Raw genomic sequence first — 16,242 nt, 5'->3', positions numbered from 1 at the left:
TCTCGATCCAATCTGCTCAAAAAACGTTGCCAAAAATCCAAAGTTTTTTTGAACCACCCGGTACATGCAGCTGAATTAGTTAACTATAGTAGACTTTTAAACCATTATCTGATAATGGGTTCTAGGGCCTTTTAGTACTGAAATATAGATAGATAAAGATCTGATTCCAAAAGATAACAATCAAATGATAAAGTATTGACAAAAACCTTAAGTCATGTCATGTACCTCATTCACTGTATCGTCTTGATCAATGTCCATTTCATCGAGTGAAGCCATGTTAAATGGGAGTATAGACCGTCAACCTGTTCTGAAATTGAGATAAAAAAACATGTAATGTGTTTAGCACAAAAAACCTACCATAAGTTGGTTTAATGTCTACATCCCTCATCCCTTCTGACACCGTTCTTTGTCGTTGGGAATAATAGGAAGGTTGGAATCACTGATATTTCTTCGCTTGACGTCAGAGAGGAAAAAATATTTTATAAATCAGTGATTATTCTGGCTATAAGGACGGATGTTTAGAATTAGATGAGAGATGTTGACAGTTAAGGTCTAATAACTTGTTACTCTCCTACATGTTATGCAAAGGATATGTAAACTCTGGGTTGTTCGCAAGAATTCAATCCAAAAAAAGAAAATAATAAAAGCTTCTAAAATATTATTTCTATCCAAAAATGTTCCTTAGGTATCCTAGTTTCAAGTTCAAAATATGTTCTACCTCAAACATTTTTTGAATCTAGAAATATTGCTTCTAGCATTATGCCGATGGAAACAGTTTTGTCCTATATGTAACCCCTAATCATAGGCAAGTTTCGAGCTGAAAAGACACATAAATTGACCTTCAAGCAACTCTAAGGAATACCATTAAAAAATATTTTGACTTTTTTCTCTGAAATTTTTAACTTTTTGCAAAAATTTGTTATTACCAATTTGAATGAAAAAGACGAGAAAGTTGAGAAGATATTAAAGCAGGGGACACCATTTTGAAAATTAGGGCAAAATTCTTGCAAACAACCCCCTCCTGCCTATCAGATATTTTAAGGTTAAGGATAGCCCCAAGAAAGGTGAAAATCCAACTTGTTCGACATTTTGATCGACAATTGTCAAACAACTGAACTATCTAACAAGTGACCGTTCAGTTGTCCACGACAGCCCAGTTGTTCGACATCTCAGTTGTTCGACAAATAAGGTATATAATTAGCATTTTTAAATGCACTATTTCGATGTCTATTTAAAGAAATTATATTTTCAATTAATCTGATCTTTTTTGGGTCAGGGTTAGAGTACAACAAAGTGTGTAAAGAATAAAAACTTTGAATTAAGAATTGAATTGAATTGAATGAGAAAGAGTTGTATATCAAAAACGGTCGAACATATCAGAACAGAGTCAAACAAGTGAATGTCGAACAACTGAGCGCTCACTTGTTAGACTGTCCACTTTTTTGACAATTTCATCAAAATGTCAAACAAGTAAGCTGTGTCATGTCGAATTTAAGTGAGTGACATGGCACCCCCAAGAAAGGGGACTCTATTTATTGTCCTATTCATGATATGCACCACTGGAGAGTCTTCAGAGAAATATTCAACCCAATATATCCATCACTTTTTCTATTGTTTAAGAGCAATTGCACCTAAGAAAATCCCTGAATCATCTAAAGTGGGATCATTGATGTCTTGGATTTTTTTCTTTTTTAGATATGTTGTGGGGGTTCATGGGTGGAACAAAATTCCAAAATTTGAGCCTCAGAGCTCAAGCCGTTCCCGAGATATCGCATTTTGAAGTTTCAAAAATTGTGTCTAAAATACAGACCGGCAATTTACAGACCAGAATTCCAAATTGCTATAACTCCTTATTGGTAAGTCTAAATGACATGAAATTTTGCACAGATACACAAGACCATAAACATTTTCTAAAAACAAAACAAAAATTTAAAACTTTTTTCCAAAATGGCGGATATTTGAAGCCGAAGTTTTGAACTGCTTGAAAATACCGGTTGGATTTGATTTTCAGTTATTCCCGGCCCGAGATTCCAAATTGAATTTTTTTTTCAGATCCTGAAAGATCAATCCTTTAACTACCAAATAACAAAAATCTGTCGTGGAGAATTCATTTTTGGCTCAATAAATCAATTTTAAAGATGACCTATATTTTCCGAAAATTCCCTAGCAACGCCCTAGCAACAAGGCTTTAACAGGCTACACCATGTACCGGAAGGCTCAAAAATTGGTTTTAATGATTGACAGTCCATTTCTGGACAGTCGTGATCCTAGATTGATCAAATCATTAGAGGATATTCCTCTATATGTAAAAGAAATTCATAATTTGCACTGCCTGCGATGATATTAAGAGCCATTTTTTCAAGTCCAAGTGTTGTGATTAACTTTAGACTGTCCATTATTTCTTGTCCAGAAGATTTAAACATCATTGTTTGCAGTATCTCATAAAATATCACCCTAGTAATGTTGCTTAGTTATTTAAGAATCAATGAGTAAGGCTGTTAGTGTACACAAATATAGAGATATTGGACAGTCTAAAAGTTAATCACGACACTTGGACTCAGTTGGACTTAGAAATTTTGCGGTAAAAGCGCAAATTATTGTCAAAGTAAGATTTCTGAATGATTTTAAAAAGTTTTTGAATAGGAATTAGGTACTGTTAAACCCATTTAGTTGAAGTTACCTGCTTATATTTAAAAGCAATATTCACCAAACTGTGAAAGATTGAGGCTTTTCCTGAAAATATAGGCCCTGGAATGGTAGGAAAGGCCAGAAGTCAGTCTCGCATTTTTTTACATATTCTGTACTTAGAAATAAAGAAACAGTCATAAAATTTCACCCGTTGATGGAAATGACCTGAAATCTTTTACAGCTGTTCCCTTAATGCCAATGGTTAGTTGGCTAGAGAAGATCAACCAATATTTTGACAAAAATTAACCTTAGGTGGGGCTGATTTAGCATTTTAAGAGGGAAAAAAAACGAAGTTAAGCAAATTTTCAATCGATCATATCTTTAAGAGACTTCAAAAACCCACTGAGATTTTTTGAGACTATAAACTAGACCTCCTAAGGAAGCCTTGCTGAAAATTTCAAAAAAACTTGTTGTTGCCACAAAAAGATATGCCATCTTGAATTTTGCTCCAGATCTGCCAAAATAGCAATTTTTTCGGCCATTTTTGACAGTTACACTAATATGGAAATCCTGAAAATGTTGTTTTTGTGGCAAAAAACCACCAGTAAACCACTCCAGGTCAAAAGTTTGCTTTAAAAAAGTCTTAAGGACTATCAGCAGCCAGCTAAAAGTGCTTCCAAACCCAGATTACGCAAAGTCTGAAGCCCTCTACAGGAGGTGCTAAAGATTTTCGGGGAAAATTTTGGAGACTCAATTTGATTTTTTCTGATACCCGACAAAAAGTTCTTGAAACCACTGTAAATCAGCTTTCTAATGTACTTGAATAAAAATTCATTAGCTTTCAAAATCTGCTCCTCGCCAGAGTTCATGAAATTTAGGGGTCAATTTTCGCTTAATATAGTATTAGCCTATCTTTGAGACGCTGTATCTTCAAATCTACGTGAGATACCAAGGTGAAATTTTCAGGGTCTTATTTTCTTGTGTGATAGATCATTTGGTCAAAATTTCATCAAAATCCAAGAGGATGAGGTATAACACGCTGAAGACTCCTAAAAAAAAAGACTCTTAATATCATCGCAGACAGTGAAAAATTCATAATTTTGCATATAGAGGAATATCCTCTAATGATTTGATCAGTCTTGGATCACAACTGTCCAGAAATGGACTGTCAATCATTAAAACCAATTTTTGAGCCTGCTAAAGCCTTGTTGCTAGGGCGTTGCTAGGGAATTTTCGGAAAATATAGGTCATCTTTAAAATTGATTTATTGAGCCAAAAATGAATTCTCCACGACAGATTTTTGATATTTGGTAGTTAAAGGATTGATCTTTCAGGATCTGAAAAAGAAATTCAATTTGGAATCTCGGGCCGGGAATAACTGAAAATCAAATCCAACCGGTATTTTCAAGCAGTTCAAAACTTCGGCTTCAAATATCCGCCATTTTGGAAAAAAGTTTTAATTTTTGTTTTTGTTTTTAGAAAATGTTTATGGTCTTGTGTATCTGTGCAAAATTTCAAGTCATTTGGACTTACCAATAAGGATTTATAGCAATTTGGAATTCTGGTCTGTAAATTACCGGTCTGTATTTTAGACAAAAATTTTGAAACTTCAAAATGCGATATCTCGGGAACGGCTTGAGCTCTGAGGCTCAAATTTTGGAATTTTGTTCCACCCATGAACCCCCACAACATATCTAAAAAAGAAAAAAATCCAAGACATCAATGATCCCACTTACAGATTTTCTTAGGTGCAATTGCTCTTAAGTGACGTATTAGGTTGAATATTATTTTGAGAATTCTCGGAAGACTCTCCAGTGGTGCATATCATGAATTGTTTAAACTTTTCCCCTGCGCTCTCACTGCATGCCCTAGCCCCTAGGTACCTAGCCTGGAGATCGGGATGATTTCCAATTTCTGCCACTGGGTCGACTAGTAATATTAGAGCTATGTATAAAATATTTCAAAAGAAACAAAAATTACTTCCATACCTGACTAAAAGTTGGGCAAACACAGTGCTCAAACTCACACCACTAGCACTGAGATTTAAAAAAAATTGTTGGATTTGAGTCACATGTTACATGTTGATAAGTTCGCCATCTTTGTTATTATTATTATTAAATCCGTTGAATCGATAAATAAAAAAGAGCGGGAGAGTATCATGGTCACGTGGTAATAATAAGCCAATGAAAATCGTTGACCCAATGATTTATGGGTATTTTTTGAAAAAGTAGTAGAATATACAAAGCCGAACGTGAAGAAATCTCGCAAAAATGGTGAAAATTCGAAATAAATTCGCGAATGGTGAAATAAGCTCACCAAACACTCAAACTCGCAGAAAGCCATAAAAAGTCGCCGTAGACGATGAAAAAGTCGCCGTCACAACCCAAACTCGCCGAAAAGCGATAAAAAGGCGCCGAAATAGGTAAAAAGTCGCCAAAATCAAGACGCAGGGTATACGACGAACGGCGCCGTTACAAAACGGCGCAATAAAATCACGCAGAATAATGTCACTTTTGGGCCACCATATAAATCATTGGGTCAACGATTTTCATTGGCTCGTTATTACCACGTGACCATGATACTCTCCCGCTCTTTTTTATTTATCGGTTCAACGGATTTAATAATAATAACAAAGATGGCGAACTTATCAACATGTAACATGTGGCTCAAATCCAACAATTTTTTTTAAATCTCAGTGCTAGTGGTGTGAGTTTGAGCACTGTGTTTGCCCAACTTTTAGTCAAGGTATGGAAGTAATTTTTGTTTCTTTTGAAATATTTTATACATAGCTCTAATATTACTAGTTCAGGGGATGCCAATCGAAAATTTCGATTGTCGAACCAATCAAATATAATCGAAACCAATCGAAGTGATTGACCGAATCGATCGTAGCCAATCGAAGTGATCGATCGAAACAATCGAAGTCAATCGAAAATTTACATCATTTTTAAAGATTGATTTGGTTCAATTGTACTCGAGTGGCTTTGATTGATTCGGTCAATCACTTCCAGTCAGGCACATCCTGGCAAATGAACGGGGTATTTTTCACTTGCGACCATTGGCAAATGAACGGGGTTGAAAACGAAAGTGACGTAATAGAGCCGAATACCAAGTTTAATTGAACCGGGTTGGAAATATTTTGCTTCATTTCAAAGAACTGCATAGATGAAATTTTTTTTCCATGGGTCAATTTTGTCTTCGAAGATTGAAGAAACTTTTAACGAAAAAATAAAGTTCCCAGTTTTCTTCCTTTTTTCCCTTTTTCAGTTTGAAGTTCATTTTTATTCATTTTTACGCTTTTAGCCTGAGACGTCCTATCTCATTTACACTGGGTGACGAATACCCCATGCAAATGCTCACCCCGTTCATTTGCCAGGATGTGCCTGACTGACTTCGATTGGTTTCGATTATATTCGAAATTTTCCTTTTTTGTTACAAACGTGGACTAATGAAAAGCCCGAACAATAACACCATGTGTGATCAAATCAATCGAAGTAAATCGAAGTGATTGTTTAAATCAATCGAACTCAATCGAAGTGATTGATCGAACAATCGAAACCAATCAAAGTGATTCATCGATCGAATAAATCGAATCCAATCGAAGACGATCGAAGATTTACATCTTTTTCCCATTTTGATTGAATTCGATTGTTCGATCAATCACTTCGATTGAGATCGATTGATTTGAACAATCACTTCGATTTACTTCTATTGAATTTGATCGATTCGACTCCAAATCGAATTCGATTGAGTTCGATTGACATCCCCTGGACTAGTCAACCCAGTGGCAGAAATTGGAAATCATCCAGATCTCCAGGCTAGGTAGGGCCATGCAGAGCGCAGGGGAAAAGTTTATACAATTCATGATATGCACCACTGGAGAGTCTTCTGAGAATTCTTAAAATAATATTCAACCTAATACGTCACTTAAACAATAGAAAAAGTGATGTATTGGGTTGAATATTTTGCAAATTCTCTGAAAACTCTCCAGTGGTGCATATCATGAATAGGACAATAAATAGAGTCCCCTTTCTTGGGGTGCCATGTTACTCATATAAATTCGACACGACACAGCTTACTTGTTTGACATTTTGATGAAATTGTCAAAAAAGTGGACAGTCTAACAAGTGAGCGCTCAGTTGTTCGACATTCACTTTTTTGACTCTGATATGTTCGACCGTTTTTGATATTTACAACTCTTTCTCATTCAATTCAATTCAATTCTTAATTCAAATTTTTTATTCTTTACACACTTTGTTGTACTCTAACCCTGACCCAAAAAAGATCAGATTAATTGAAAATATAATTTCTTTAAATAGACATCGAAATAGTGCATTTAAAGATGCTAATTATATACCTTATTTGTCGAACAACTGAGATGTCAAACAACTGGGCTATCGTGGACAACTGAGCGATCACTTGTTAGACAGTTCAGTTTCGATTTGGATTTTTACCTTTCTTGGGGCTATCCTTAACCTTAAAATATCTGATAGGCAGGAGGGGGTTGTTTGCAAGAATTTTGCCCTAATTTTCAAAAAAGTGTCCCCTGCTTTAATATCTTTCTGGTCTTTTTCATTCAAACTGGTATTAACAAATTTTTGCAAAAAGTGAAAAATATATTTTTAATGGTGACTGGTATTTCTTAGAGTTGCTTGAAGGTCAATTTATGTGTCTTTTCAGCTCGAAACTTGCCTATGATTAGGGGTTACATATGGGACAAAACTGTTTCCATCGGCATAATGCTAGAAGTAATATTTCTAGATTCAAAAAATGTTTGAGGTGGAACATATTTTGAACTTGAAACTAGGATACCTGAGGAACATTTTTGGATAGAAATAATATTTTAGAAGCTTTTATTATTTTTTTTTTTTTTGGACTGAATTCTTGCGAACAACCCAGAGTTTACATATCCTTTGCATAACATGTAGGAGAGTTACAAGTTATTAGACCTTAACTGTCAACATCTCTCATCTAATTCCAAACATCCGTTCTTATAGCCAGAATAATCACTGATTTATAAAATATTTTTTCCTCTCTGACGTGAAGCGAAGAAATATCAGTGATTCCAACTTTCCTATTATTCCCAACTACAAAGAACGGTGTCAGAAGGGATGAGGGATGTAGACATTAAACCAACTTATGGTAGGATTTTTGTGTTAAACACATACATGTTTTTTATCTCAATTTCAGAACAGGTTGACGGTCTATACTCCCAATTAACATGGCTTCACTCGATGAAATGGACATTGATCAAGACGATACAGTGAATGAGGTACATGACATGACTTAAGGTTTTTGTCAATACTTTATCACTTGATTGTTATCTTTTGGAATCAGATCTTTATCTATCTATATTTCAGTACTAAAAGGCCCTAGAACCCATTATCCGTATAATGGTTTAAAAGTCTACTATAGTTAACTAATTCAGCTGCATGTACCGGGTGGTTCAAAAAAACTTTTTGGCAACGTTTTGGAGCAGAATGGATCAAGATATAAACTTGAATTTAATGTCTTAAATATTGAGCTATAATTTTGTAGATTTTTAAAAACTGTCTTTTCATGTTCAAGTGCATATCAAAAAATGGGAGTCACATGAAGGATTGAGAAACAGCAATTTTTACATTTTCTGAACCACTTTTTTGTAACAAAATTTTCCACAATCGTAGTATAACCGTGAATAATTCAGAATATTTTAATGGTATTGAATTTTGTGAGGATTAGCCTCCGTCTCGGAAGAGGACTGGGCCCGAATTTGCGGACGTTTTCACAGTTTCACTTTCGTTTTCGGCTATACGACAGCGTTTTCAAGCAGAAAGCAGAGGGAATCTGTGAAATTATGGCAGGGAATGCTAACCTATTTTTCCAGTGTTTCTCAAGATTGGAGCAAGATTATTGTTCTAGAAAGTTCATAAAGGCCTAATAGTTTCAGATTAGTATGATTTCATCAAAAAAAACATTTACACCAAAGCTCCTTATCGATATGTGAAGGCTACCAAAAATAGCAATGCCTTCCATCAGAACAACTTTAACATAAGGGACAAGGACAATCAAGAAGTCTACTTCTTTGTTGAAAATTTGCACAAAATACTTAGAGAAAATGGTACTATGGAAGCCCATTCTATACTCCTAAATGATAGTTGAAAGATCAGCAGTTGAGAGGGTTGATTAAATAGAACTCAAAGCACATAATAAAGTATACATATATATTTGTCCAGAAAGAACTGGCATGTTGTTTGCTTTGTTTTGGTGTTTAAAAATATGTACTTATCAGTCCTAAAAAAATACAAATTTGAATATAATGAGGGCAGTGAGTCTGGTTAAATGTTACTATATTTACAAGAAAGGATTACTGAAAAAATACTACTGTATGTACTAAACTCAAAAACTAATACTTTACCATAAATTTACATTACGACAATTTAAAAAATCTATCTTTAATAGCAACAAAGAAAAAAACATGGCTCAAAGTTTTAAACATAGAGCTAGTCAGAGCTTCAATTCACAGATTCAGTAGGTTTAGAGCTTTCAAAATTTGAAAAGAGACAACTGCATTGGTTACTACAAGACATACTATCCACACGGTTTTTCCGATTCATGAAAAAAATAAATTATTTATCAAAAAAAGGTTCTCTTAATTTTTTTGGTAATCAATTCCAACAAACAATAATCAATATAACAGTTTTTTGAAAACCATCCCACAGTGTAAACATTATCAACCAACTAAACCCACACCGCCAAAATTGTAAAAATAAGTCAATATAATTTATATCAACAATTTCTCGTAAAATGTTTTTTTCCAACATTCTGATACCAATCATGGCTGGAGGCATCATGCGTAGAGTGACTGTGCGGCATTTCATTGCTTTAAATGATCACAATACCAAACATCAACCAAACAAAACTGACGCCAAGCCAAATCTGGCGATTAAAAATTTCCATGAATGATGAAAATTATAATTGAAACTTATCTCGTAAAATGCTTTTTTCAACATTCTGGAAGTGTTCAAAGTAAGAGGTATCATATGTAGAGCCAAGCAATACATGAAAAGTCATTTGCTATCCCATTTGCCATGAGATATATGAGTCAACAAATCAAACAAAAACCAACAAATCATGTCTCTTCACTTTCAAGTCACATCGTGTTTATATGGGGTATCAGAAAGCCAATCCACAAGAAGAGCCATCTTCCTTTATTATGGAGTGTTCCAAAACTATTGGTAGGTTGTTTGGAAGTAAAGAAACCCACACAGTTTGCTTTATTTTGAAGATTTAACTTGAAAACAAACTGTATCTTTCCAGTAGAAACTCATGTTTCAACCTGCTACATAACATTGGTCAGTCGGGTCTGCTACTAACATGTAATAGTTTTATAACTATTTAGCTGAGCTTGAGAATCCTTAGGCAAAACTTGTAACATGTATTATGTGTATAATTATGTCAGTCGACTTGAATCATGATACATTACTTACATTTCACTGGATGCATTTTCGCTGTGAAATTATCCGCAAAATTTTCTGACCGCGTTCTGAGACGGAGGCTAATTAAACATAGTTTCTACCCCCTACATTTAAGGGGGGGTCTTGGGTTTTGATGAACCAAAAGCAAGGGGGGTGTTAAAAGTATGACTTTCCTAAGGGGGGTCTTTTACCTAAGGGGGGGGTCGTCTAGATAAGGGGATCTTCCTTGAATTATGACTCTTGTACAATTGTTCCATTTATACTGATTTTCTAAGGGGGATGTGAAATTTGAAATGAATTTCCTAAGGGGGGGTCCTCTTACCTAAGGGGGGTCTTCTTAGATAAGGGGATCTTCCTTGAATTATGACTCTTGTACAATTGTTCCATTTATACTGATTTTCTAAGGGGGTGTGAAATTTGAAATGAATTTCCTAGGGGGGGGGGGTCTTCTTACCTAAGGGGGGGTCTTGACCCCTCTAGAAACTATGTTAAATTTCGCAGATTTTGTGGATTTGGGTGTCATCAGCGAAATTAAGTCCCAAAGTAAATTTGAAAAGGCCTTATCCGCAAAGTATTTTTGAATTAAATTCCAAAAAATATCTTAATACCTATTTTAACATGTTTACTCACATCAAAGAACTAATAATGCATATTTCACAACCAACATACATTAGCAGTAAAATAGCAAAAATATAGCACAAAATTGAAGAAAAAAAGGAAAATTCTAATGCTCATGCATTATTAAAGTTTAAAATTTCTGGAACGTTTTAAAAATGCAGTCGATGTTTTGATGTTGGTACATTTGGAATTTTAATTAACAGCTCTTAATTATCCATATTACCTATCCATATTTTAGGTTTGTCAGCATCTCATGCGTAGAAATGTTCCTGATGCAGTGATATCAAATTTCAGAGTCAACAAGGTATTATCTCTTGTGGTTTATTCATATCATGTCTAACTTTAAAACTCAATACTGTTATATATTTATAACTAGTAGAGGGTGTAAACCTGTCTGGTAAAACTTCTCAAATCTGACCCCAGATCTGGACAGTGTGAAGAAATAATTGTGGAAATGCCTTCACATAAGGTCCGGTGAATTCATTATTTTGATCAGCTATTCATTTGAGCTTTTTTTTCTCTCTTCATTTTCTCTTCCTCTTTTTTGACAGTCTTCATCAGGTAGGTCCATTCCGTATTATATTCTTCGTTTTTCCTAACTGGAAATGACTTTATTTGATCAGCAAGCTTTGAGTCAGATTGGTCTGGCGACAAACATGACAAACAAATAGCAGCTGAAGGCTGTAAGGATTGGCTACTGAAAGATTACTTTTACTAATGAATTGATTACTTTTATCTGGATATGGAACTTTTATAATGTTATTTTTTTTGTTTTTAGATGGACAAAGAATCATGCTGGGGTGCGACTGACATGGAGCTAAAAGAATTGGGATTGGTCCTGAGAGGAGATATTATCAGTTTGAAATCCTTTTGTTTTAACGCAAATCAGAACCCTGATTCAACTTTAAGTGTCACCATGAGTCGGGCAGTAAAGGACAGAGTAAGAAAAAACTCAAAAAATTCAAAAAATGTAAATTCTAGTTGGTTTCACTACAGTGATGGGCAGAATCGATATGTGAATGTTCGTGGTGATAAAGGAGGAGGTCCCCAAGTAATTCCATTACCGCTGGATGCAACAAGTACCATTGTATTGGAGGAACTCTGCAAACGATTCATACCCAATGGAAGATGTTTTTTCGGATGTAATGAGGAATTGAAAATTGCCATTGGAACGTCCAAAAATTCATTGTTGGAAGATCCTGAGACATTCATACTAAAAAATTTCATTAATAATAGAAATTTGAAATCAAAGGTTTACTTGCACCTGATGACCCGAAAGAAATCATTTCGTACAATGATGTTGGAAGATGTTTATAGTCCATGGCCAACTACTTCAACTCCATCCTCCCATACTCCTCGAGAAGCTCAATATCCTCCCCAAGGTTCTATTTCTCCAATATCCAGTAGTTCCAGTAGAGTTCCAGTACCAGCCCTCAACGAAGAAAATTTATTTATTTCAAACAATAATGCAAACTCCAGTGTTCATACGACAAGTCATACCACTATTGACAGTGATACACTTCAACAAACCAGAGAGAATAGAATCATGCCAGTACCAGCCCTCAATGAAGAAAATTGGGTTCTTTCAATCGATAATGCGAACTCCAGTGTTGATACAACAACCACTATTGACAGTGATACACTTAGACAATCCAGGGAGAGTAGAGTCATGCCAGAACCATCTCTTAATGAGGAACACATAGTTGTGTCTGTTAGACATTGTGTCTTACAGCGACTTGTTACGAGGCTCTTTCGGCCATCAGAGATGATGGTAGCAGTTTATGACTGGATCGGAAGTCTATCTACTGAGCCAATCAATTTCCAATTAATTCATGCAAGCAGAGCTACTGCAACACCAAACGAGCCAGTTGTGTCTGGTGTTATGAATATGGCACCGTTAGACGTTCCCATACTAATGTCATCCAGTGGTACAATAGCCTTCCTCGGATTTGGAACAAATCCTGAATCAAATTCACCTAATTCTGAATTGAATGCTACTTCCAATCCTATGAATATTACAAATCCTGCTTCTAGTCCTGAACCACCAGATATTCCTGAATCAAATTCACCTAATTCTGAATTGAATGCCACTTCCAATCCTGTGAATATTACAAATCCTGCTTCTAGTCCTGAACCACCAGATATTCCTGAATCAAATTCACCTAATTCTGAATTGAATGCCACTTCCAATCCTGTGAATATTACAAATCCTGCTTCTAGTCCTGAACCACCAGATATTCCTGAATCAAATTCACCTAATTCTGAATTGAATGCCACTTCCAATCCTGTGAATATTACAAATCCTGAACCACTGGATCTACAGTTACAGACTATTAAGCAACAATCTTTTGAAAGGCTCTCTGGGGAGGCTATCAACGGGACAGTTAAAAGGTCAGATATTTTTAATTCAATGACTGAATTCTATGAAGAAAAACGTCCTGAATCATCCAGAAATATCTTCATCACTTTTGAAAATGAAAGTGGGGTAGGAAACGGTGTGATGAAAGAAGCATTCAGTCTTTTCTTTGACAACCTATCCAAACGTTGGGAAGGTGCTGCTGAATGTATTCCAACAATGCATGAAGATAAAATCGCTACAATAGGAAGAATAATACAGCATTCTTACATCTTATTTGGCATTTTTCCACATAACATATCATATGCATCATTTAAATTTTATTTGTACAGTGAGTTAAATGACGAAGAACTGCTTTCTTCGTTTTACAATTTCTTACCTGAGCGGCTAGCAAATGTGTTTGAAAATTTCGATGGCTCATCTGGAAATGTCAATTGCTGCATGAATGTACTTTCAGATTTTTCTATATTTGCCCAGCCAACAACCTCAAACATAAAAAACCTTTCATTAAGGGCAGCTAGGATCGCCCTTCTTCAACTACCATGTTTTCAACTACAAAGGTTAACGAACAGTATGGATTTTTTCAAAAAAGCAATGAGTGCTGAATTATTTGAGTATCTACGCGTATCACAATACCCAACATGTGATACTGTGATTGACTACATTATTGCAGATGAAAAAACTCCCCAAGAGGGTAGAATTATCACATGGCTCCAGCGTTACATTAGATCGTGTGGTACCAAAGAACTCCAAAACTTTCTGAGATTTGTCACGTCAGTATCTTCGGTTATTGGTGGAAAAATTAAAATTATGTTCCTTGACCAACCACGTGCACACCTTCGACCGAGACCACAGACCTGTTTTTCAATCCTACGACTACCAAGGCAATATTCAAGCTTCACCGAGCTGCAAAACAATTTTAATTTTTACATTCAGAACCCTATTGATGTTGCTTGGGAAATGCACGACTGAGAGTGGGACCATCCTTATATTATATTTTCTTTGTTATGTTATTTTTGTTTTTTTGGGGTGAGGGGTGGAAGAAAGTTTTAAATGGTCGATTATGTTGTCCCCCCCCCCCTACTCATGGTTGTTTTGTTACTTTTTCTTGCTGTTTCATATTATACTAGAAATATGATTAATTCTATTTACATTGATATTTTCAAACATAGTCTGACCAGGCTACGTCAAAGAAGGTTTGCGATTTGATGTTCATTTTGTTATTTTCTTTTTTCTTTTTTTCTAAACAGACCAAAAGACCAGAGGTCAATTTAAGCCTATTTTAAATAAGCTGTGGTCTTCGAATCTTGTTTTTTAACTCTCGTAGATTTTTATTTGATTTCAGCATTATACGACTATTTTCAAGGTCTTTTTAGGATATTTTTAACTTTTTTAGAAACTTTTCATGTATATTTATGCTCTCGCAAATTCATAGTTTTTTAAATTTTCTGTTTCATGTTTTATCGATTTTGTTTCTCCTTTTCGAAAATGATAGATTATACTTGGAGAAAGTTAGCTAGAGTGTGAAGTTGTGAAGTGCTTGTACAATTGATAATATTTGGTTTTTTCCATCATTATTATTTCGGATTTTGATAGCAATTTCCAATTTTTGGACAAATCTTTCTGGCTTGAAGAATAAATCTCCTTTGAAGACGTATACGTTGTTTAAATAAGTTTACTTCTTATCCTTTTTAGTATTTTAGTATTTTTATGAAAAAAGAAAATTTTTTGTTGATAATTATTTGGAGAAAAAGTGCTGTATTTCCGAGAGGGATGTAAAATGGGCTAGTATGTTTTATACGTTTTTCATGTTTTATATGTATTTGAACTGATTTTGTTTCTCTACTATATTATTCTATTTTGATTGATTTGGGAGATCTCTATGCACAAAATTTACCAAAAATAGCCAAAGTTGACATTTGTTGAGTTGTTTTTATTAGTTCCGTTTGTATTTTTTTTTTTTTGCGTTTGTACACACTTCTGGATCTGGATTTTTGTCTAAAGGCCTCGGAATAGGTGTCAACCTCAAAAATTATGGTCTTCCCTTTACTTTTTTATTTCGAATTTTCAAGTGTGAACTTTTATATGAATGTTTCTGAACTATGCAAATACCCGAAGTTCCTTATTCACGAAAAAATATATTTTAGTTTATTTTATTTTTCTCAGTTGATATTTATTTGGATAAGATATTTATTTGGAGAAAGAAAACAGAAAAAAGGTTGTTTCTCCGGAACGACGCGGATGTAGGAAAGAAGAATTTGTCCGTGAGGTACAAGAAATTAAAATCTAAAAGGTTTTGTCGTTGAGCGAAAATACTTTCTATCCGACCGCTTCACGGAAACACAATTCTACTTCTACTTAATTTAATATTTGTTTTTCATTATTAGATATATTTTTCGAGTCTTGACCCTATACATGTTGTCGCTGTAGAAAATATTTATTTGTAGGAGATATATTCTTTTAGAAAAACTGTTTACGCTTTAATTATAACATTCTTAGTCTGATTCGCAGACCTATACTTCCTATAAGAAACTTTTTTTCGCTAGTTGCCAAATAAACAGGGGGGGGTTCGAATAAACAGGGGGGTTGGAAAATTTTCAAAATTTTAATAAACGGGGTGACCTATAATTGCCGCGGGGGGTTGGAAATTGTACTTCTGAAAACCCAAAGTAAGGCAAATATAGACTAAAATCAGGCTATTTAGAGCAAGACCTTCTCTTTGACAGCTGAAAGTATTTCTTGGAAATTTATAAACGGAGGGGGGGCTGGAAAATTTTCGAAATATTGACAAGCAGGGGGCGGGCGTTTATTTGGCACCTAAGAGTATATAGATAAAGACAAATACACAGAGGAGCCATTTGTTGAGCTATTTGGTATTTCACTTAGAAAAGTACTTTCGGGTTCAGTATCGTTATATACAGACTTTCTATACCGACATGAGTTTGATTTCGAGGCTTTAGATGAGATAACTGTTCACTTAGAACAAGCGCCCCCTTCAGTAAATGCTCCTCCATAGTTGTAGTAAAAAATTAACGAAATGGCTAAATAAGGTTCCCATTCACTTTATTAACCCTTTATGCGTTTAGGGGGCAATAGGATGGGTACTAGACCCCCCTATTTAAACATTCTGCTTCGCCTAGCAAAGAAGACGTAAATACACGAAAGGTTTTATTATAAGGGAAT

General features: G+C 34.9%; 1 protein-coding gene across 1 annotated transcript; it reads left to right on the top strand.

Annotated features, from left to right (window-relative positions):
* The first annotated feature begins 5,277 nt into the window (after positions 1 to 5,277).
* On the top strand, positions 5,278 to 14,129 carry LOC136819369 (uncharacterized). The gene is made up of 4 exons (XM_067075604.1): positions 5,278 to 5,373; positions 7,819 to 7,900; positions 10,942 to 11,007; positions 11,482 to 14,129. Exons 2-4 carry the CDS (start codon positions 7,850 to 7,852, stop codon positions 14,029 to 14,031), a joined length of 2,667 nt encoding a protein of 888 aa, XP_066931705.1. The 5' UTR covers positions 5,278 to 5,373; positions 7,819 to 7,849; the 3' UTR covers positions 14,032 to 14,129.
* The last annotated feature ends 2,113 nt before the right edge of the window (positions 14,130 to 16,242 follow it).

Source organism: Clytia hemisphaerica, unplaced genomic scaffold (genome assembly GCF_902728285.1).
Source record: "Clytia hemisphaerica strain Z4C2 unplaced genomic scaffold, Clytia hemisphaerica genome assembly, whole genome shotgun sequence".
NCBI classification, from domain to species: domain Eukaryota; kingdom Metazoa; phylum Cnidaria; class Hydrozoa; order Leptothecata; family Clytiidae; genus Clytia; species Clytia hemisphaerica.
This window is presented reverse-complemented; position numbering and strand designations above follow the sequence as displayed.

What these genes read in the sequence shown, in the direction of transcription:
- LOC136819369 (XM_067075604.1), top strand. Translation starts at nt 7,850, where the DNA reads ATGGCTTCACTCGATGAAATGGACATTGATCAAGACGATACAGTGAAT. An exon ending in AAGACGATACAGTGAATGAG is followed by an intron (nt 7,901 to 10,941) that starts GTACATGACATG and finishes TCCATATTTTAG; the next exon opens with GTTTGTCAGCATCTCATGCG. An exon ending in CAAATTTCAGAGTCAACAAG is followed by an intron (nt 11,008 to 11,481) that starts GTATTATCTCTT and finishes TTTTGTTTTTAG; the next exon opens with ATGGACAAAGAATCATGCTG.